This window comes from Pisolithus orientalis, assembly GCF_024613125.1.
Source record: "Pisolithus orientalis strain OTSU chromosome Unknown F5J12scaffold_3, whole genome shotgun sequence".
Taxonomy (NCBI): domain Eukaryota; kingdom Fungi; phylum Basidiomycota; class Agaricomycetes; order Boletales; family Pisolithaceae; genus Pisolithus; species Pisolithus orientalis.
Genome location: NW_026260784.1, coordinates 157301 through 175889, shown reverse-complemented (window position 1 = coordinate 175889; position 18589 = coordinate 157301). Strand labels below are relative to the sequence as shown.

The following is an 18589-nucleotide window of genomic DNA, read 5'->3' as shown; positions in this document are numbered from 1 at the left end:
TGTTGAAGAGGAAAAAGATATGACCTTTTGTCGGAGATGACCGGACCAAGCTTAGTCACTAGATCGTCCAATCGGCAGTCACGTGCAACTGCGACTCTGAGCCTCCCTAAGAAATAATCATTGCATGGGAGACTGCTGGTACCTAGTTTTGCTGCCATGCTTCAGACTGACGAAGACAGTCAAACATCCTGACTGAAAGGACACTTGCAAAAACTTGCCAGAGGGAATATCTAGTATAGTGAGTATCTGTACGAGGGATTGCAACGTGAAGTGGGCGAGGCCTGGCGGCTACATCGTATGCTCTGGCCATGCCACGTCACGGCTCTGCTACCAGCCAGTGAGCTTGCGTGCTCGAGTCGTGTCACGATAACGATCCCCAGGACTCACTGGACATAGAAAGCGTTCGAACCAGCGCAGCTCTACGTACAGCTCTCTGCCTCCCCCCTAGCTGTCGAACAGTGTAAGGACGTAAGGTGAGACCTATGAACCAGTCAAGCCGTTCCTTTTTTCACCTGCATGGTTGAACTGTAATCCGGGTGGGTGATTAGAAGTAGTCGACTTCAATCAAGGCTGTACGATTAGTGTGACGAAAGCGAGTTCGTTTTAGTCATACGGGGTTAGTCTGTTCTCGTTGGAGGGAGTCTTTCGGTCACTCAGGAAGAACCGGCCGGAAGTGCCTGTTCGAGATAAACTCAGGTCAATAGCATCAGTACCTACGACCTTATATACGTTCAGAGTGCGGCGGGAGACAAACAGGTGACTAAAAAGAGAGACACAAAGGGAAAGAAAGAGAGGAAAACAAGCTGCTAAATTCCGAGGCGTTTGTCGGTCGTGTGTGATTGTGATTCGTTGGTGTCGTAGACGGATGAAACAAGCGCGTGGCACATACCATATTACTTTCGCTATAACCCTTGGTCCTCCACCGCACCGACCGCAAGTCTGCAAGCCGGTGGCTCCCCAGCAGCTCTACTGGTCAACGTGTCCATCTGAGGCTGGCCATGCCCGATATCACGGACGGAGAATTCGAGGCAAGTCCAATACGGCTACTCGTGGGGATGAATACCTCTTACTACTCCGTCTAGTCCCTCATAGCCGATAGTGCCACATCGCACTCGATAGCTTCGTTATCCCAACTTGCAACGTTTGCAATCAATGGTGGCTGCCTTCCTGCTCAATACGAGCGGCTGTCTACTATCCTGTACGGCCATCTCCGGTCCACAGGGCTACCGCAGTTTACACAGAGTCTGGAGGAACGCAGACTGGGGGAGCTGCAGGTTCCTATCTTGTCTATGAACACCTTGGGGGTAACCCTTCCCTTATGGCTGGCTTGCAACGAGATCTCCGATCGTCTCCTCAGACGTCTTCTGCGTCACTGGCAGGACGTCCGCCAATGGATCGTCTTTTTTCACGATAAAATCATTACTCGGTTGGAGGTCGATCTGGAGCTCCGAGTGTTATGCAAGAAGTCTGTTCTTGAATACATGGGTTTGTTGCAACACAGTTTGGTACTGACCTGGTCACAGCACATACCAGCAGACAAGGACCTCATGCGTGTCATATCCAGCTTGTGGCTCCTCGAAATCAACAACCCACTATTTTCCAGCTGGTGTTCCACGTATACACAATTCCACCATCAACGTGATTCCGCCATTTTCAACTCTGCAATCCTCATTGCACATGAAATTGATGTCAAGGTCGACTGGGCTAACATCATGGAGGTTTTCGGAAACGATTATGATTATTTCGCGCACACCGCTGTCGCGCACCTCCGCTATGAATTATCCCAAGATCCCCCTGACATGGAATGTATCGCATGGGATGTCCATGTCATTTCAGCCCTTGCCCTGATTGCCAACCTCCATTTGGCCCTCCTTAAGCAGGGATCTCTCTTTGCTTGCCTCGACGTGCTGAATTTTGTTGTTTCTAACTCGTGGGAAGGCGACAACAGGAAATACGCAGCACGTTGCATCGCTAACGCAGCAGTTTACCTTAAAGAAGGACTCGAAGACCTTGACGGGGTGCCTCTCGTTCTCACGCTTCTCCGCATGAATCTGATCCCTACCTTACTCAAATGCGAACCGCTTCTGCCTCTAGCAGATAACGATACAGCCCGCGATCAGCCCGGGCAGCTTCTAGGCAGGATATTAGCATCCTATACGATTTATCGTTCCGTCCTAAGGAGGGTGATCCCGCTTATCGAGCAAGTCCAGGAAGCAGGTGAAGATCGGCACCTTCAGAAGGGGTCGTTATTATATGGGGATTGGCAAAGATTCAAGGAGGTGGTGCGCGAGCGCGCCAAGATGTTAAAACCTGATTACCCGACCCCACATACCGTCCAACACTGTCATAACGAAAGGGTTCGTGAACAATCGCTCCCCTGTGAAAGTTCCTTACCTTAGTTTTGCAGTGCTCGAGAGTGGATCCCCTTGGGACCTTCAGGCGTTGTGGAGGGTGTTTGCACTCGTTTTACTGCAGTAAAGAATGTCAGCGATTCGACTGGCAGCAGGGTAAGCATAAAGCTTACTGTCAGAGAATCCAGGAACGTTACGTTCGAACGGGTAAGCATTTTCGACCCGCGAGACTTTCCCCGAGCACTAAGACGTTGTCACTCAGACGGACAGATGTTTATGACCTCCTGTAATGACTTTCGGTTTTTCGAAAGCGTCATCATCGCCGAACTCCGAAAACATCAGGACCGCATCATCGCGCACAAGCTAAAGGTCAACGTCGTAGAGTTCGATTTTACCAAGGGTGTGACGGATGTCGTCTTCGACTCTCTACGACTGGACCCTAAACCGTTCAAGATCCTATGTCCTTGTGAACAGTTTTCGCATGACAGATGGGAATCGCTCCTGGTTAGGGCGAGGAGGTCGCGAGAGCAACTGGTTCTCGTCAGGGCGTATATACCTGGAGGAATGTCAAGGAAGATTTTGTTGAGAGGCTATGAGTTAAGGCGTGTCCTAAAGAACGACTGGAGTGTTGAGAACAAACTGGTCTTTCCTCATCGCCTTTGTTTGACCTTCACTTGCTGTGGCCGACCTTCGGACACACGGTTAGAAGGTACGAGCGGGAAGTGCCTGAGGGAGCGACGCATTGGACATGCGTGACTTTTCTGTGCTTCTCCTTGTGTTGTATTCGGAATGGTGTACTTCTGCAGTCGTGTCTGTAGCTTCGAGTTCTTTTGTCCGTATTCCCGAGACGCAGCTCCACCACTTTTGAGGTAGCCAAGTCCTCTTGACCGTATTTCGTTGCTGGATTATCTATCTTTGTCAGAATGGTCAGCTGTGCTCCTGTCGAGCTCGAATGAAAGGAGAACCCCTAAATCGTCCTGTCGATACGGGGAGCATAACATTTCAGCGTTCTGTGGGGATGTGGCCAGCTCCCCAAAATCAGACAGTAGAAACATCTTTCTCAGACACTCTGGCCTTGCCATGAAACATGATGTATTTTGATGCCGAAAAAAGCCAGACAGCGAAAGGCGGACCTGGTGTGACCGAGTCTATGAACTACGGGAACAGGAACGAGCATTATTGCAGGCAAGGGGAACCGGCGTCGGGGACGGAGGAATATTGCCGGGGCACTTGTTTGGGAAGCATAGCAGGAACGCACAAGGGACTGAGCACAAGTACGGGGAGCTGGGAGGTTGAAACCAAGATGGCCAAACCCCAAAACGCTGCCATGGAATAGGTCATAACATTGCAACGAACTCATTGCAATCCTAACAAGAGACCGCAATGGGAATCCGCCAGCGTTCGAAATGATTTAACATCTGGATACACGTCTTCAGTACACCTCCTTGCGCATGCAGGGGCGCTACATCAGTCCGAGATCCAAAAACGCAGAGAAAGAAGAAAGGAAAAAGATACAAGACGAAAGTTGTAGGTAGTTCAACAGTCTAGTATCATCTACCATGTCGCATTCAGAGCGAGAGCTGGTAGTCATACTCCTCATGCACGCTCTGTGCAATCCACAACACAACTGCTGAAAGCATGAGCGCCACATTTTGCGATACGTTGGCGTAGCCGTAGTAGGTGTATTGTTCTGGGTAGTCGTGCATGATGTACTTAAGTACCAGCAGCGACTTGGAGGAGAAGCGGAAATCAGAAGTGGTGCCACTTGGAAGAATATGAAAAGACGCATACCACGCTACCAGCAAGTCCTCCTGCCATAAAGGCAAATCCGATAAACAGGAAGAGACGTGCCCGCCAAACTGCGCCAGGATCTCCAAATCCGTCATCACCCTTTATACGGTCCTTGTCAATGAGGTTGATTATGAGCATCCCAAGCAGCGAGCAAATGCCCGGTACCCAGTCGACGAAGGCGACATGAACAGGGGGCGGGATCTGTGGTTCGTCATAGGGGGGATGAGCATGGGCCGAGAGTATGGCAGCGTCGAGAAACGTCCAGTTGGCAAGCGCAAACTGAAGAAAAGTGTAAGCGGTGGATACGAATACGTGAGATTGTTGGCAGGTGACGCCGTACCAATGCCCCGGCAAGATAAATTCCGATCGTACGTCTGTGTTTTCCTAGATTAAACTCTGGGAATGGGTTTCAAACAGACCCTACGGGGATCGTAACTTGAACGAGGAAAAGACATTCTGCAAGACGAATGGAATGCATCAAACGACCGGAAACGCTGGGGGCACTGCGTTCAAATTACGTAATCACGTGTGACTGACCAGCTTGCGGCCCGCCTTCGACCGAATGTTCGGTCTTTGACTACCTTTTATGGTTCTTACAAATCAGACAGCAGCTCAGCCTTATTGAGCAAAACCACTTCTCATAGTCCTCCCTGTACATACGCTAAACTCTTTACTAGCGAGGCCCCTACCACCTTGCAATGGATGCAAGCCACTAATAAAGCAAGAATCTTAGGTATAAGCATTATGAGAAAATCTGTTGTGCTACTTACCTCAGTTGAGGCGGATAAGCAGACCGCTCCTCGCATAGACTGGAAATCACCAAAGTGAAAGAATTTTTTCAGCAGGACATACATATTCAATGATGCCACTGCAACACCCCCTTTGCCTCGGGCCCATTTGACGCCCATATCAGTGAAGAGTTTGCCAGTGGCACGTATCTCTGCGCCCCCGACCGCTGGCACGAAGCACCTGCTGACGCCGGATGACTGGATGGCCTGTGTCGTCGATTTGCCGCTCGAATTACTCGAACACATCTTATACATGTTGGATCCCTTGGACGTCTCGCGGATTGCTCAGTCCAATCGGTTCTTTCGCAAGATCGTCTACCTCACCTCGAAACTACCAGCGGTTCTGGCGAGGTCTGTACCTTGCCCTGCCGTTGGACGACCCACGAGACTCGGTGACATACCTTGGCAACCCGCGCCTAAGGACAGGGACATCTGCCATGGGTAGTGCGATGGCAATCGAAGAAACCCAAATAGACACTAGCAACGTTAACCCGTCCAGTTCCGTGGAACCAAGCGATATCGATTGGCAAGGAGAGCTGCAAAGAATCATACGTGCACGCACCGTCGTGCGAAATCCACAGCTGTCCCGGAAGGGAGAGTGGAAAGAAGTGCTAACGACGCTACTCGAACTCGCGACGACGCTTCCGCCGGTGCCATTTGCAGAGAGCGAGTGTGCTTCTCGAAATGTCGCCTGGGTGCAGCGTCTCTTGCAAGATGGTGCATTTCTGGATATTGAATCAACGATGGATGATCAAGACGATCAGGCCGGACACAGGTTCGAAAAGGCAGGTGAAGGAAGTGGGATGACTCCGCATCGGGCTGGGAGGGACAACCGGATGCCGGCGTACCAGCGCCCGGATCTGACGGCTGAAGAGTCACAGATGCTGGCGCGACTTCACACATGGGTTGGACTGACACAGAGGGACGTTACTCGGCCCCGGGCCCGAGTTGCATCACGGGCTTTTGTGTACGACCTGCGCAACTTCGGGAGCAAGAACCTGTTTGGGCCGTTCATGCTAGATGGGACCATGCGCGTAGACTGGAAGTGTATGTGGGCGCTCGCACATGTTTATGGAATGAAGTGGATTGAAATGGAAAAAGAAGAGACGGGCGACTACAGTGATCGCGATGTGGATATGGACATGAACAACGAGTGGTACAGTTGCCCGCTAAGCTTGCCATTTTGTCAGAGCGTCATACCGCCGGGCATGAACCTCGATACGGAGCTAGACTGGGCTGGTGTCGAGGGGCTGTGGTATGTTGGGTACTCCTTTCTCGATCACAGGGAATTTTTGAGTAAGGATTTCATTCTTTTCTACTGTCTTCCTTGTGTTGTTTCCCCCCGCCTACTTTCATCTCTGACTGGTCGGGACGATATTCTGACCAAAGGCTCCTGCTTATGTTTGACAGTTTACAATTATTCCTCCGTGCGTATCACACGTTGCCGTCTTCACTCGTACATTCGAGCCGACCGAAATTGTCAACCATAGCTTAGCGATGCACTCGACACATCCATTTTTGAAGGCGACGATGTTCCCGAGATGCATGCCTCCGTGACCATGTACTTCCGTGTGATCAGCACTGAACACGATCCGGACCACCCTACACGCCCCAAGATCAATTATGCCGGTGAACTTGACGGCCAGTTCTCAGTGGTCGGGTACGTCAAGCTCACATCCGACGACCAAACCTGGTGGCATTTTGTACGTGTCGGTTTCTCTGAATTTTCTGGCTTGCATTTGGGTAGTGTTGACGCCTTGGGTTCTTTTCTTGTTGACTTTGGCAGGCAGGCGGGAATGGTGATCAACCCGTATGGAAGTATGCCTCACTACCAGTATGATCTCTCGAGGTTTTTCTGACCCTGACTATTAGTTGCGAGGGGGTTGGTCTTGGCGGTGTACGGTCCCAGGCTGGCGTACTTGGCACCTGGTCGACCGTCTTCCATGACGCTGAAGACCCTGTTGGTAAGTGCATTCTGTGCATCCTCGCACCCACCACTCACCCAGTTTTTTTTCTCCGTTTAGGGCCGCTCTGGATGCGCCGTCAGAAGTTCATTGTGGATTGACGTGAACATAACACCAGTTAGAGGTTTCCAACCACCGTTTTTGTTGGCATCTGTTGGTTTTGTAGGGTCTGTTGTCCTTCGGTACCTGGGTCCGGATCGGGGTTGACATTGATCTATGTTGTAACGATATACTGGTTCTTAGGGTGTAGGTGCGTTGGGTTGTGCTCTGTCGTCCGCATGACATACATTTATTTATATACCCTACACATGTTGTATTTACCTGCCTGCATTCACAAAACTCGTGACAGATTGGTCTCGATACCATTCACTCACAAACACGCCACAAGAAGTATATGAGGAAGCGTTTTAGGGCATTTAGTACTGGTGAAGATATGTCAAAGATAAACTCTACAATCAAGATACAGTGATAATACAAAGTCAAAGATCACTATGCGCAACTGAGAGCAAGAGATCGACGCAATTGTAAGTGCTCTAAGTTCAAAGTTGAATTTCAAATGTCAACCTTCCATCTTTACACACACCGCACTTCACGCTCTCCATATTCTCTACGACATAGTGCGCACCGATCCCCTCGATCTTACTCCGTTCGTGACTTGTGCAGACAGCGATCACCGTGGCACCGCTTGCCAGGCCCGCACGGATTCCGCTTGGCGAGTCCTCGAATACTACACAGTTCGATGCTGAGAATCCTAACTCACGCGCTGCAAGTAGGAACGGGTCGGGCGCGGGCTTCCCAGCCTTGAGGCGCTTGTCATCCGCAGTAATGGTGACCTTTGGGGGGGTGATTCCAACTCGAGTCATACACCCGTAGGCTATGAAGAAAGTACAGAATGAGTAACATGCTAAGAGAGACGAATCCAAATTACACACCATAGGTCTTTGCGCCAGACGTAGCGACTGCGTATCTTCCTTCCGGGATAGAGCCCATGAGGCGTTTGACTCCCGGAAGGATACGCACGGACCGGTCGACACCCGCAGCCTCAACCTGCCAGGCCTCAAGCTGGTGCTGGAGCACTTCACTAGACTTAGCTTTCAAGTCGGTGGAAGGGTAATTGTGTGCAGTTTCGAAAGAGAGAACTCCATCTTCTTCGATGACAGGACTTTCGTGGACGGCTACCTCAGGAAGCGCTGACATGGCTAAGCGGCTCGTCAGACGGGTAGCAAAGGAAGGTCGACGTGAGGAGTTAGTAACGAAGGATGGGGAACGGGATGAAGGCAGCGAGCTGTCAGGAGTCATACTCAAATCAGGGGTATTCGCGCCTGATTCGAGAGGGGTAGGCAAACTGATGCCGCCTTCTGAGCAGAGCCCAGTGCGGCAGCCGTTCCCATAGAGGTTGTACGCATCAGCGAAGAAGAGGATGCTCTCCTCGAACTTGCGGACCTCGTCGTCCATCTCGTGCTGTTTAATTTCTGGTCTGAAATGTGCGAGGTTGTCAATGGCACGTTTACCGTGCGTCGCAGCAATGACATAGGCAGGGTCGAGGCCAAGGTCAGTAGCAACCTTTCCCCATGCTGCTTCGACGGCAGCAATAGAGTCCGTCAGAGTCCCGTCCTACGGCGAAGGTCAAAGACTGGATATACAGAAGGTGGTCAAATAGAGAATGCACCATGTCGAAGAGGACGGCATCGGCATAGAAGGTGTGCACACCAGATGATGACATGGTTGGTAAAGAACTGTCGATTTACCAGGAACTGGAAGGCAGGTAGCTGTTGTACCCTACCACAGTCGGCAGAGAAGGGGGGGATTATATACCATTGAACGCGCTATCTCTGGCGCAGGAGATGTTAGGAGAACCATCGTTATGTGAACGAAGATGCTGTCCCAAAGAAGAGAGGGTGGAGCATGGAGCAACAAGTGCTCGCGATAGTTCTGTCACTCATTCGCCATATCATCGGTCATGCATCATGTTTCGACTCCACGTGAAATTAAGCTGTTTCCTTTCCTGGATAACCACCAGGCGAGTTGCGACAAGCACGGTTAACAACCAAACACAACGACCTTATGAGCCCTCCTACAATGCCTGAAACTTGAACCAGTTAAGTAAAAACTTATCCTCAAAACCGCGGTTTTGCGTTACATACACTGATTGACGACCGCCGATCTTATCGCGTAAATCGCTCCTCCAACTCATCCACGTATCGCTATCAACCCTCGAAATGCCAATGCATCCATTCGGGGGCCACCCTCGATCTCGGTAAATCGACTCCCTTGTTACTCGAGCAGGTTCTCTCACGGCGATTGCTCCGAAACAACGGCAAATGGGCACCACCGTCGTGATCAGATAATCACATCCAGTGCTCCGTATGTCAGGGTGAACGTTCCTTCTACGTTCCATATACTTACTGTAATGAATACCGGAAGCCCCAATACCCAATTATCAAATAGTACAATGGAACGTCCTCCCACACCCGTCGCCCCGAAAACCACGCGTCCTAAAATCGCCTCCCATGACGGCTATATGCCACCTCCGAACTGCCTATCAGTTGCATCATGAAGCTGTGCGAAGTTATCTATAGCCGGTGCTCGCCATGGAAGCAAATCATGAAGGAATTTGAGGGCTTCCATAACGCCAACATCCACCGTCCTTCGCACACGAATAGATGCCAGCGGCGCCGACCTGCCTTATGAGTCAAAAACAACTAAAGGGTTGTCCCAACGGCATCCATTCCTATATCCTCGCGTTTACGATCAAGCACCAGGTACTTTCTCATTGCCACACGTGCGTGGGTACTTTTCCATGGAGCCCAAGAAGTGGCCTTACATATATGTATAGCCGCTGGAGCTGTTCGTGCTGCGATCGCTGAGAATTGGAAACATCTCGACGCACGCCCTAATTATGTGGATGCTAATCAGTGATCTCCGAATGTTGGCATGGAGTCGTACCCTAATATTTGTCAGTTGCAGCTTTTCCAACTGACAGCACTTTGATTATGTAAATGGAATTCGGCCCTGCTCACTGCCTCTTGCATCTGTTGCGTTGACCCTTTGACAGCGTAAAGGTGACCTTTCTAAGGCACGTCGTTACAAGTGTTTGGCGGGTCTTTGGTGCTGTTGTAGAGCCACAAATTAACGTCACTCCCGGATACAGCGTATCGCAGGAACCGAAAAATGGCTTATCTTGTCCTAATAGCCAAAAATGCGAATCTTCCCTATGACCCTATCCAAATCCGTTTCGTCTTTTATATCCAGGTCAGGTCTATAGTTTGGTAGGCTTTGCCTGCCACCGTGGTCTTTTGGTGTCCTGGTCAGGGAACTCGACACTGACTCTTGTTTCAAGAGCCAGCTTTGTAGGTTTCCGACACGTCCGCCAGATTCCGCTTATGTACTTGTCACTTCTTAGAAGAACTCGCACAGGATTGAGTTGTCAGCGATGTTTTGGAATTCTCCCTTGTTCTGAGGCTCCACTCTAATGCCCGCGGTTTCCCATGGTGTCCTAGGCTAAGCTTTCGAGATTAGTGATCGAATGATACCTCTCGGGCGAGTTCAGTCAAACTCGGTAAGAGCGTACAAGTCCGAAACGGTCTTAGACAATTGGCCAACCTGTACCCTGAGCTATGCTGATTCTTCAGCTTCGACTCTATGGGGATATTATCATATTTGGGCTGTTGAATGACCCACGTCTACTTCACGTTCTGCTGCGCGCTGTGTGGAGTACGACCGAGATACCAACCCCTGCCAATTCCTCAATGTTTCAGACTTGCGGCTTCGCCAAAAGCCGATGGACCTTAGACATATCTGTTTTTTCCACTTAGGACATGCCCCGGCGTTCCTGTCTACTAGAGTGTTGAAGGAACCAAACATGGAACCGGAATAGTTCAAGGTCGATTCGTCCGTTGAGCAGTATTGTCATCCACTAACGTTTTGTTGTGTCTTTACGAACCAAGTAAATAGTCGTTTTCCGCTTCGATTGAGCTATGTGTGTTGACAGGTGTGTTTCCAACACTAGAGGGGCATCGATCCCAGTGATGGTGATCCTACCAGGTGCCATGCAAGCAGCGTCTCGTCCCAGCAAAATGGACTCATTCTGAGTGGGGTGGGAACACTAGTGCAAAACAAAGAAGAGTGGTTATCATTAGAGTATTCTCTCTTCCGGCTCTGGGCCGTAAAGATAAGCCTACCTTCCTGGCTAATTGGCTCATGCAGACCGACAATGATGAAATGAAGTACGGACGTTGTATGGTCCCCTACTCATTTAGGTTGTGTGGCAGGGGTCCATCCTGGCCTCATATGTAGTGGACAGAGCAAGGTGAAGGCACTGCAGGCTGCCATGAATCTTGCACACTATTGAAAGGTTTAAAGTCCAAAGTATACCGTGGCATACTGCATTACTCGAGGTCTACAATACCATAAGGACCGCGCACGAGGACACTCCCCCCCATCGATGCGGTACAAAAGAGCAGCTACTAGAAACAGGGAACACACGACGTCGCTTCATCGCCATACTATGAACCCGAACGCGACCCTGGCAGTGATGGTAGTGATATATAAACACTTTGGTATGCGTGCAATGCATGATGCATAATATTCGAACAAGACATGCGTGTGAGCAAGGACACGAGAACATAAACACAGCACGGAGCGGAATGAAACGGAACCGCCATCGAGGCTGACTGATGAGAGGGTAGGGTTGCTTTGGGCTGCCTGAGCGCGCCAAAAGAGAGTGAAGAAAAAGAAGACGGTAGGCAGAAAGATTGAATAATGTTACGGAGACAGAAAAGAAAAGAGCCTGAGAATCGGAACAAGAATAGAGGAATATGTTTAACATACTGGATCGGAACATAGAACAACCCACCCCGACAGCGTGCAGTGAAAATTTATCCTACACGATGATGCACGTATAACGGGTCCTCATAAGCAACCTGCCAACTCACGCCAAGTAAGCAAAGAAAAAGAGAAAGTACTCACTTTACGGCGCAAACCAGCAAATCACCAACGAGAGAAAAAGGCGAAGAACGAGATTGCAATGGACACGGAAACAGCTTAGGCTCAGCCAAATATCTCCGTAACGGTTCGCCTCCGCTCTCTCCTTTGGGAAGGCAATGTGATCGTACTCGTTCGGGTGCTCCCAGCACCGACGCCACCAGATCTACCCATAGACTCGCCCTCGCGTTCATCAATCGCTGCATCCAATGACATCCTCGCCACTCGGGACCCAATCGTCCGCCTGCGTGTATCCCTCTCCGTCTCAGACCCCGACAAAGGCGATCTCAGTGGCTGTCGACTTTCCCTCTCTATCTCTCGCTCCCGTATCAGCTCCTCCTCAGCTCGTCGTCTCGCTTCATCACGACTCTGCTGCATCTGCAGTGCCGACATGGATACCTCAGAAGGTCGCGAGAATGTCACGCTAGGCCGTGTAGACTCTCGCGAATCCCTTGAGTCTGTGCGGCTCAATGGCGCCGCAGTTGGCGGAGGCAACGTCGAACTGGGCGTCAAGGATTCAGGAGAAGACGCCGATACTGTATGTGCTGTCACAGCCGTTGTTGGCGCAGAACTCGTCACTGCAAATGGTGGCGCTTGACTGCCACCAGAGCCTCCACTACCACTCCCACTTGGACGAATGGTCATGATGGACGCGATCGACGCCAGAGAAACTTTACGTCTATTTTGTTTTTCGGCCAATGAGGATTTACGAAGAAAAGATTCGGAGGGAAGAATTGGGAGTGGTGGGGGTGTGGATTGGGCAACAATGGCATGCGAGGGTGGACGACCACCAGAGTTCAATTGTGAAGGGCCTGGTGTCGACTGCGACTTGACAGGCGGAGGACCAGGTGTGGAATGCGAGAGAAGAGGCGGTGGCATTCCTTTGCCATATTGTTGCTTCGAAGCAGGAGTCGGGGACGGTTCATAATCCATCGGCGCCGACAAATCCACCGTACCAGGCGTACGCGCAAACGAAACCAACTGCTGTTCACGTTCACGACTTTCTCTTAGTGTCATGAGACGCCTCGTAGTCGACGCTGGTCCCAGTCCAGATGTCGATGTCGATCCCAAGGCTGAGGACAATGCAGAAGCGGGTACTGACGGCGGTGCTGGTAAAGGGAGAGGTGGAGTCATCCTAATCCTCGATCCTGCTCTTCTATCCTGATCACTCCCACCGCCATCCCTTTCCCTCTCACGCAATGCCGAAGAAGACGGTCTCGACGAAGCCAGCTCATACTCTCGATCCCGATGCACGGACGTGACCCTCCGCGATAGATCTAACGAAGACGAGCCCGCACCACCAACACCAATCGGATCCCAACTCTTCCTCGACTCAACACTCCGACGACCATCCCTTAGACCGCCACCACTATCTGGGGTGCGCACATGTCGCATGATGTCATGATGATCCAGACTGACACTCCGCAGATGTTCCTTCCCCTCCCCCATACCTGTTGCGGAACCGCACGCAGAACCAGTGCCACTCGTTGTCGACGCAGCAGAGCCGCCACCACCGGATGTAGAGGCAGAGGCAATATTCGCCATCTCTTTCAACACCTTTCCAACGCCAAGTATGAACCCAGTCAGAGTTCTGACGACCTCATCACTCTCCCTCAGTCCTTCCCTAAAATCGGCACCGACGTCTCTCCATAGCTTCGCCACGTGCATCCCTGACTCTCTTCCTCCTTCTCTGGACCTGTCCCTCACATACTCTCTATCATCCCCACGAAAATCATGATCCTCATCTTCGTCTACCTCGATCGCAATCTGTCTCTGTACTGCATGAGCCGTCCCAGCTCTCAACAGCCCATTCAGCCCTTCCGATGCTCTCACAATCGTCTCAGCTTGATAGCCCAATTCTCTTGCTACCGATGCCTGAAGGGGAAGCTTGGACAACGTCGAGTGGAACATAGAAAGACTTTCGGCGAGGAGGCGAGCATGTTCAGCTTGTTGTTGGGAAGTACCACGTTGGTGTTGGTCGTGACGAGGATAGGGTGAGGAATGTGTGTGGGAATGAGACGGCGCCATCGCACTTGTGTGTCTTCGCAGCGTCACACTCCTTGATCTTTCAAATTCACCCCGCGATTCCGATTCTGTGATTCCGCTTCGCGAGTCCATGCCTTCGCGCAATCCCTTGTTCCATTCTCCAGTAGTCGCCATCGACGTCGCGGGCCTTGAACTCCCCATCCCTAACCTAGAGGAAGACGAAGGTCCGGGAGGCCCAACCCCATCGCTTACGCGCGCGCTCGACGAGGCGCTCGTTTTGCTTCGCTGATCGTCGGGTATCATGTGCCTCCGGGTATCCCTGTCGTGCCCATAGCGGTCCCCATACCGATCATAATCACGATCCTCCCACTCGACCGATTTTCCCGTGCGCGACTTCGATCGATACGACACACCAGCGCCAGTACCCGAAAACGGATCGTCATCCTTGTTATTCACAGAAAATCCATTTGCGGTGGATGATGTAGAACCAGCCAGAAATGGCGATCGTACACTCCGCATCCCGATTCCTGCAGCACGCAAACTCTCACTTGCAAGCCTCCCACTTGTCAATGGACTCTCGGCGCTCCCGCCTCGTGGTGTTTGCCTGCGCCCAGCGCCACCGACAGGTACACCAGTTGCAGCAGCGGCAGTCGCGGTGGATGTAAAAGTAGAAGGGATAGAAGGCGTATCGTCGATACCATGCGTTAAGAAATCGTCTGACTGACATCTCGGTTGATACCGTCTTCCATCATCTCGTACCGTAGAGGACCGATTGAGTCGTGCTGCAGAGCGAGGAGAGAACTGTAGTCTAGCCATGCCCGCATTGGCTGCTGTATGCGACGCTGTTCGAGGTGACAGGTCCATGTCGGCGTTTTCATTGTGGCCGTGTGCACCGTTTCGAATAGGTGTGCGGTAGGGCGTCTGTGGAGGTTCAATCGAAGTCTACAAAGAGACCGAAGCCGCATTAATGTCATCTCTAATGTCAAGACCAGAGATGTCCTCACCCGTCCATCCAAACTCGTTCGTCCTCCATTCCTAAATTCTCGCGGCAAGGGCTGTCTCGAGCGTCTACTACTTGTGCTGGTTGTTGCCGTATCAGTCGGACTTTGGCGGGCAGATGCAACAGCGGCCAGCGCTGTGTCTGTGACATTGTCTCTATTTGCGTAGCTTCGTTCGTGAGCGTGTCCATTTCCGTGTGCATGATATCTGTCCCTCTCTCTATCGGCATCAAGTGGACCGACGGGCGCAGACATCGTGCTTGCCAAAGAGGTGCGTTTTCTGGGTGTACGTGATGGACCGGGGGACGCCTGACGCGCCTTGTCCGGTGAAGGAGGTGCTGAGATACGGCGTTGTCGTGGATGATTAGCGTCATCGTCGTAAGAAGGTAATGTCGACGGCGGTAGTGGGGGCAATGGTGGGGAAGTAGACAGATCCGGCGATGCGGATCGGAAGGAGTTCGAATGGGAGGGTGTAGGTGCACGGAAAGACTCGCGCTCGGTCTCTGAACCTGAGAGGGTATCGGCGTGTCGACGATTCCGATGTGGAAGAGGACGCGGGGTGTGAGTGGTGGGATGTGGATGTCAAAGAGGATGTGGATGCAGATGCGAGCAGGGTTGGAACCGGGTGAGCGAGACATGCGTGACGAGCTGGAAGGCGAAGGTGTGTTGAGTCGAGAAAAAGAAGTGAGTTTGTCGATGGCCTGTACGCATATAGCCATGTATTGCGGTGACAACGGGCGTTACCAAGGAAGCATGGCACGAGTCAAAGGTGAGTTTTCGTTGCTGGTGCGACGAGGACAGACGTACCATGCGATTTCGTTGTGCGAGACTTTTAACCCGCTGCAATGTCCCCAAGACTTCTCCTGTGTTCTTCGAAGGATGCCTGCGGTCTAGTCTAGCGGTATTGTCGTCATCATTTTCGTCGTTGTCGTCGTCAGAAAGAGTTGATTTGTCGTTATGGTGATTAACCATGGTGATGTTGGGTGCAGGACATTGACGTATGCTACCCGTGCTGTTGTCCTCCTTCGTCGACCCGCTCCCGGTCGAATTGGTAGCTGGAGGTGAAGGCAGTCCTCCCGACGTATTTGAGCTTGGTGATGGTGGCGGATGTTGGAGTTGAAGTTGCAGCGACGAGGATGACGACGACGAGCCGATGAAAATGGCAGACAAGGGTCGTTGGCGGGTCATCGACCACTCAAGAACTGAGCGTCCGTTCCGTTGTTGTCGTCGAGGTCAAGAAGAAGGCAGCCGTGGGAAAAGAAAACCGCTTTGCTTCCTGTTGCAATTAATTAAATAAGTAATTGTAAGTCATACATATTAGAGTGAGGACTACATATATTATTAGGGGGCGGTGTTGCCGCCGGGGACCTTGTAGGAGATCCGGAAGGTGCCAAATTGACTCTCTAGCGGTCAGTTTTTCTACATACATTTCAAGCACCAGTACCGGGGATGCACGGCGAGTGCAGAAACCACAACTTTATTTGATCACGTGTACATTTGCACGCGAAGCCAACTGATGTCGATGGCCACCTTGAGGTGAAAGCAAGGTGATGACGAACAAGGAAGCAATGCAGGCCACGACGGAAGATATCTGATCTGTCTGGACGCTGCACGGCGTGATATGCACAAACTTGAAACAGATTGGTGGTTGAACGAAATGATTCAAACAATGCACCACCGGCTCGGCAACCCACTTCTAGCTGAGCGGTGCTTATTTTACATACATAGCATTCAGGAACCCTTATAATTAGAACACACTTGTTCGTGGCCTATGCACCAGTGCCAATCCCTCAACAGCATCGTTTTTGATCATATTACAGTAATTTCTACCGTATCTTACTCTGTACGTGGTCCTCTACGTTTTTCGCATATGTGGCGTCCCTCATGGATTATAAGGGCACTTGGTCCAGGTTACTCTGTCTTCGCGCTGCTTTCTCTTCCTCTCGATTGTAGCATGATGTTCTCCCATGTCTCAGCTCACCCTCCGCGCTGGCTCCTTCTACCTGGTTCTCTACCAGCGCACAGAAGGAATACCAACTATGGATACTACATCCCAATGAATGACGGGGGAAGCATGCTCACGGTACGCCCATACGCCTGAGGCTCTCTCACTCACCTACCTCGCTTTCACACCATAGGAAGTCCCGGATACTTACCCAGCTGGTCTGGGTGAACCCCTCAATATCATCATCTCCGCGTACTCAGACTCGGAGGTCCTCCAGAATACTGTAGACAACGGCGGTTTGATCAATTACTTCCAGTGAGTCATCCTTGCCTCCAGATTTTCGACGGCGACACCGAATCTTAGCGCTCGACGCAGATCATTCGGATTCTCCACAGAATGTCTTGGCCAACACTCAGGAAGCGACCAAGCTGCCAATCTTGGCGATGGAAACGGTTGGCGTACGTCCTGCACCTTCCCCACTTCGCAACACACTCCTCAAATAGGTCAACTCTCATTCCTCTTTCAGTCAACGAAACAGCCGTCATACGATGGGATTATGGCAATGTCACCTTTGGCACGTGCGAAGAGACCATCAACGGAGGAAACCATTTCCGGTATTGGATACAGAACGGTCCTGATGCTGATAGTGGCGCAATATTCATAGGTGCTTCCTACGAGATGCCAATTGCACGTACGTCCCACACCCCTGTAGTATGCAGGGTGTTACTAAATATATAATCGTACAGAACAACACAACGTCATCGTGAACGGGTCAGTTTTCTCATCTTATCTCACCTTTCCACCGCGCTCACTGTGGCTGCACAGCTACGACCTCGGCCGAGACTGGCTCATTGGAAATGCAACATCCCAATCCAGCGTCATCCCCACCGAGAAACTCACTAACACTAGCACCTACTCCGGCCAAACCTCGTTCGGGGGGTACACCTACCAAACATCCGTCAACTACATCTCAGGATTGCTACAGAATACAAGTCAGGGAATTAACCATTATCAGAGCGTCGCTGTGAATGGTTCAAATGCCATTGATGGACTCGTGGCAGTGATGACTGTCAAGGTTTTGTCGAAGCCGGAGAGCTCGTCGACGAGTGGGTAAGTGGCTGACTCTCGGTCTAGGCTGTGATTGTGATTAAACATACACGTGATTCTCACCCGGCGATCCTAGGGCGGAGTCGTCGTATCGACGTATATCACTTCTATGGGCACTAGCCATCCTGGCATGCACGCTAGCAACATCCTCGCTATAATTTCCCTTAATGCCGCCCATATACCCTACCTGCAGTACCCCTGGAGCCAACCAACACACTGCATACCCCCTGTCCCTCGATTCCCGACTTTAACGACCCATTTTAATCGTCGTCGTTTCGTTCGCGGCCTCGTCTGTCGAACGTGTACTCTGAACGATGCCGAACTTCGAACCAAATCCACATGGCTACTTAGATTAGACCCCTGCACGATAAGCTTCCCTACTATTACTTTCTCGTCCCCCCACGGATTATTATCCGTCCTGTTTACGTCGCTTCCTTTCTTTGGTTTACGGTCTGCATTGTTTGCCTATGAATCATATTTTCTAGTAACATACCTTATTTCTGGGGATTCTCACGGACAGACGACAGAACGGACAAATGGATGGATAACTAGATTTCCCACTGTTGCCTCGCTTCATCCCTCGCCTCTCCTCGCCTCGCCTCGCATTGCTCCACTCCACTTCGTCAACTCACGCTCAGACTCCACAGATCGGTTGGACCGGATGCGAAGAACGACT

At 51.3% G+C, this 18589-nt stretch overlaps 6 protein-coding genes across 6 annotated transcripts; 3 read left to right on the top strand and 3 right to left on the bottom strand.

Annotated features, from left to right (window-relative positions):
• The first annotated feature begins 619 nt into the window (after positions 1–619).
• F5J12DRAFT_800327 (uncharacterized protein) lies at positions 620–3283 on the top strand. Its single transcript, XM_051744325.1, has 4 exons — positions 620–1028; positions 1083–2357; positions 2408–2558; positions 2614–3283. Exons 1-4 carry the CDS (start codon positions 999–1001, stop codon positions 3105–3107), a joined length of 1950 nt encoding a protein of 649 aa, XP_051604018.1. The 5' UTR covers positions 620–998; the 3' UTR covers positions 3108–3283.
• Positions 3284–3455: 172 nt separating this feature from the next.
• Positions 3456–4629, bottom strand: F5J12DRAFT_800326 (uncharacterized protein). The gene is made up of 4 exons (XM_051744324.1): positions 4562–4629; positions 4483–4536; positions 4143–4421; positions 3456–4081 (listed from the first exon to the last, which is right to left on the bottom strand). Exons 1-4 carry the CDS (start codon positions 4595–4597, stop codon positions 3920–3922), a joined length of 531 nt encoding a protein of 176 aa, XP_051604017.1. The 5' UTR covers positions 4598–4629; the 3' UTR covers positions 3456–3919.
• A 146-nt stretch (positions 4630–4775) lies between these two features.
• F5J12DRAFT_800318 (uncharacterized protein) lies at positions 4776–7286 on the top strand. Its single transcript, XM_051744323.1, has 7 exons — positions 4776–4875; positions 4923–5243; positions 5269–6357; positions 6421–6633; positions 6717–6748; positions 6803–6894; positions 6955–7286. The coding sequence occupies exons 2-7, from the start codon at positions 5133–5135 to the stop codon at positions 6993–6995; spliced, it is 1578 nt and encodes a 525-aa protein (XP_051604016.1). The 5' UTR covers positions 4776–4875; positions 4923–5132; the 3' UTR covers positions 6996–7286.
• On the bottom strand, positions 7287–8842 carry F5J12DRAFT_800311 (HAD-like domain-containing protein). The gene is made up of 3 exons (XM_051744322.1): positions 8564–8842; positions 7827–8508; positions 7287–7768 (listed from the first exon to the last, which is right to left on the bottom strand). Exons 1-3 carry the CDS (start codon positions 8615–8617, stop codon positions 7434–7436), a joined length of 1071 nt encoding a protein of 356 aa, XP_051604015.1. The 5' UTR covers positions 8618–8842; the 3' UTR covers positions 7287–7433.
• Positions 8843–11457: 2615 nt separating this feature from the next.
• On the bottom strand, positions 11458–16126 carry F5J12DRAFT_800297 (uncharacterized protein). Its single transcript, XM_051744321.1, has 5 exons — positions 15669–16126; positions 15484–15562; positions 14868–15370; positions 11725–14805; positions 11458–11598 (listed from the first exon to the last, which is right to left on the bottom strand). Exons 1-4 carry the CDS (start codon positions 16047–16049, stop codon positions 11944–11946), a joined length of 3825 nt encoding a protein of 1274 aa, XP_051604014.1. The 5' UTR covers positions 16050–16126; the 3' UTR covers positions 11458–11598; positions 11725–11943.
• Positions 16127–16627: 501 nt separating this feature from the next.
• On the top strand, positions 16628–18170 carry F5J12DRAFT_800289 (uncharacterized protein). Its single transcript, XM_051744320.1, has 7 exons — positions 16628–16704; positions 16758–16944; positions 17000–17121; positions 17182–17264; positions 17333–17497; positions 17553–17577; positions 17632–18170. Exons 2-7 carry the CDS (start codon positions 16816–16818, stop codon positions 17918–17920), a joined length of 813 nt encoding a protein of 270 aa, XP_051604013.1. The 5' UTR covers positions 16628–16704; positions 16758–16815; the 3' UTR covers positions 17921–18170.
• Positions 18171–18589: the final 419 nt, after the last annotated feature.

What these genes read in the sequence shown, in the direction of transcription:
- F5J12DRAFT_800327 (XM_051744325.1), top strand. Translation starts at nt 999, where the DNA reads ATGCCCGATATCACGGACGGAGAATTCGAG. An exon ending in TCACGGACGGAGAATTCGAG is followed by an intron (nt 1,029 to 1,082) that starts GCAAGTCCAATA and finishes TACTCCGTCTAG; the next exon opens with TCCCTCATAGCCGATAGTGC. An exon ending in GGAACGTTACGTTCGAACGG is followed by an intron (nt 2,559 to 2,613) that starts GTAAGCATTTTC and finishes GTTGTCACTCAG; the next exon opens with ACGGACAGATGTTTATGACC.
- F5J12DRAFT_800326 (XM_051744324.1), bottom strand. Translation starts at nt 4,597, where the DNA reads ATGTCTTTTCCTCGTTCAAGTTACGATCCCCGTAGG. An exon ending in CAAGTTACGATCCCCGTAGG is followed by an intron (nt 4,537 to 4,561) that starts GTCTGTTTGAAA and finishes CCATTCCCAGAG; the next exon opens with TTTAATCTAGGAAAACACAG. An exon ending in GAGGACTTGCTGGTAGCGTG is followed by an intron (nt 4,082 to 4,142) that starts GTATGCGTCTTT and finishes TTCTCCTCCAAG; the next exon opens with TCGCTGCTGGTACTTAAGTA.
- F5J12DRAFT_800318 (XM_051744323.1), top strand. Translation starts at nt 5,133, where the DNA reads ATGGCCTGTGTCGTCGATTTGCCGCTCGAATTACTCGAACACATCTTA. An exon ending in ATCGGTTCTTTCGCAAGATC is followed by an intron (nt 5,244 to 5,268) that starts GTCTACCTCACC and finishes CGAAACTACCAG; the next exon opens with CGGTTCTGGCGAGGTCTGTA. An exon ending in CAGTTTACAATTATTCCTCC is followed by an intron (nt 6,358 to 6,420) that starts GTGCGTATCACA and finishes TGTCAACCATAG; the next exon opens with CTTAGCGATGCACTCGACAC.
- F5J12DRAFT_800311 (XM_051744322.1), bottom strand. Translation starts at nt 8,617, where the DNA reads ATGTCATCATCTGGTGTGCACACCTTCTATGCCGATGCCGTCCTCTTC. An exon ending in ATGCCGTCCTCTTCGACATG is followed by an intron (nt 8,509 to 8,563) that starts GTGCATTCTCTA and finishes CCTTCGCCGTAG; the next exon opens with GACGGGACTCTGACGGACTC. An exon ending in GTCTGGCGCAAAGACCTATG is followed by an intron (nt 7,769 to 7,826) that starts GTGTGTAATTTG and finishes CTTTCTTCATAG; the next exon opens with CCTACGGGTGTATGACTCGA.
- F5J12DRAFT_800297 (XM_051744321.1), bottom strand. Translation starts at nt 16,049, where the DNA reads ATGACCCGCCAACGACCCTTGTCTGCCATTTTCATCGGCTCGTCGTCG. An exon ending in TCGCACAACGAAATCGCATG is followed by an intron (nt 15,563 to 15,668) that starts GTACGTCTGTCC and finishes ATATGCGTACAG; the next exon opens with GCCATCGACAAACTCACTTC. An exon ending in GAACGAGTTTGGATGGACGG is followed by an intron (nt 14,806 to 14,867) that starts GTGAGGACATCT and finishes GTCTCTTTGTAG; the next exon opens with ACTTCGATTGAACCTCCACA.
- F5J12DRAFT_800289 (XM_051744320.1), top strand. Translation starts at nt 16,816, where the DNA reads ATGATGTTCTCCCATGTCTCAGCTCACCCTCCGCGCTGGCTCCTTCTA. An exon ending in TGGCGATGGAAACGGTTGGC is followed by an intron (nt 17,265 to 17,332) that starts GTACGTCCTGCA and finishes TTCCTCTTTCAG; the next exon opens with TCAACGAAACAGCCGTCATA. An exon ending in CTACGAGATGCCAATTGCAC is followed by an intron (nt 17,498 to 17,552) that starts GTACGTCCCACA and finishes ATAATCGTACAG; the next exon opens with AACAACACAACGTCATCGTG.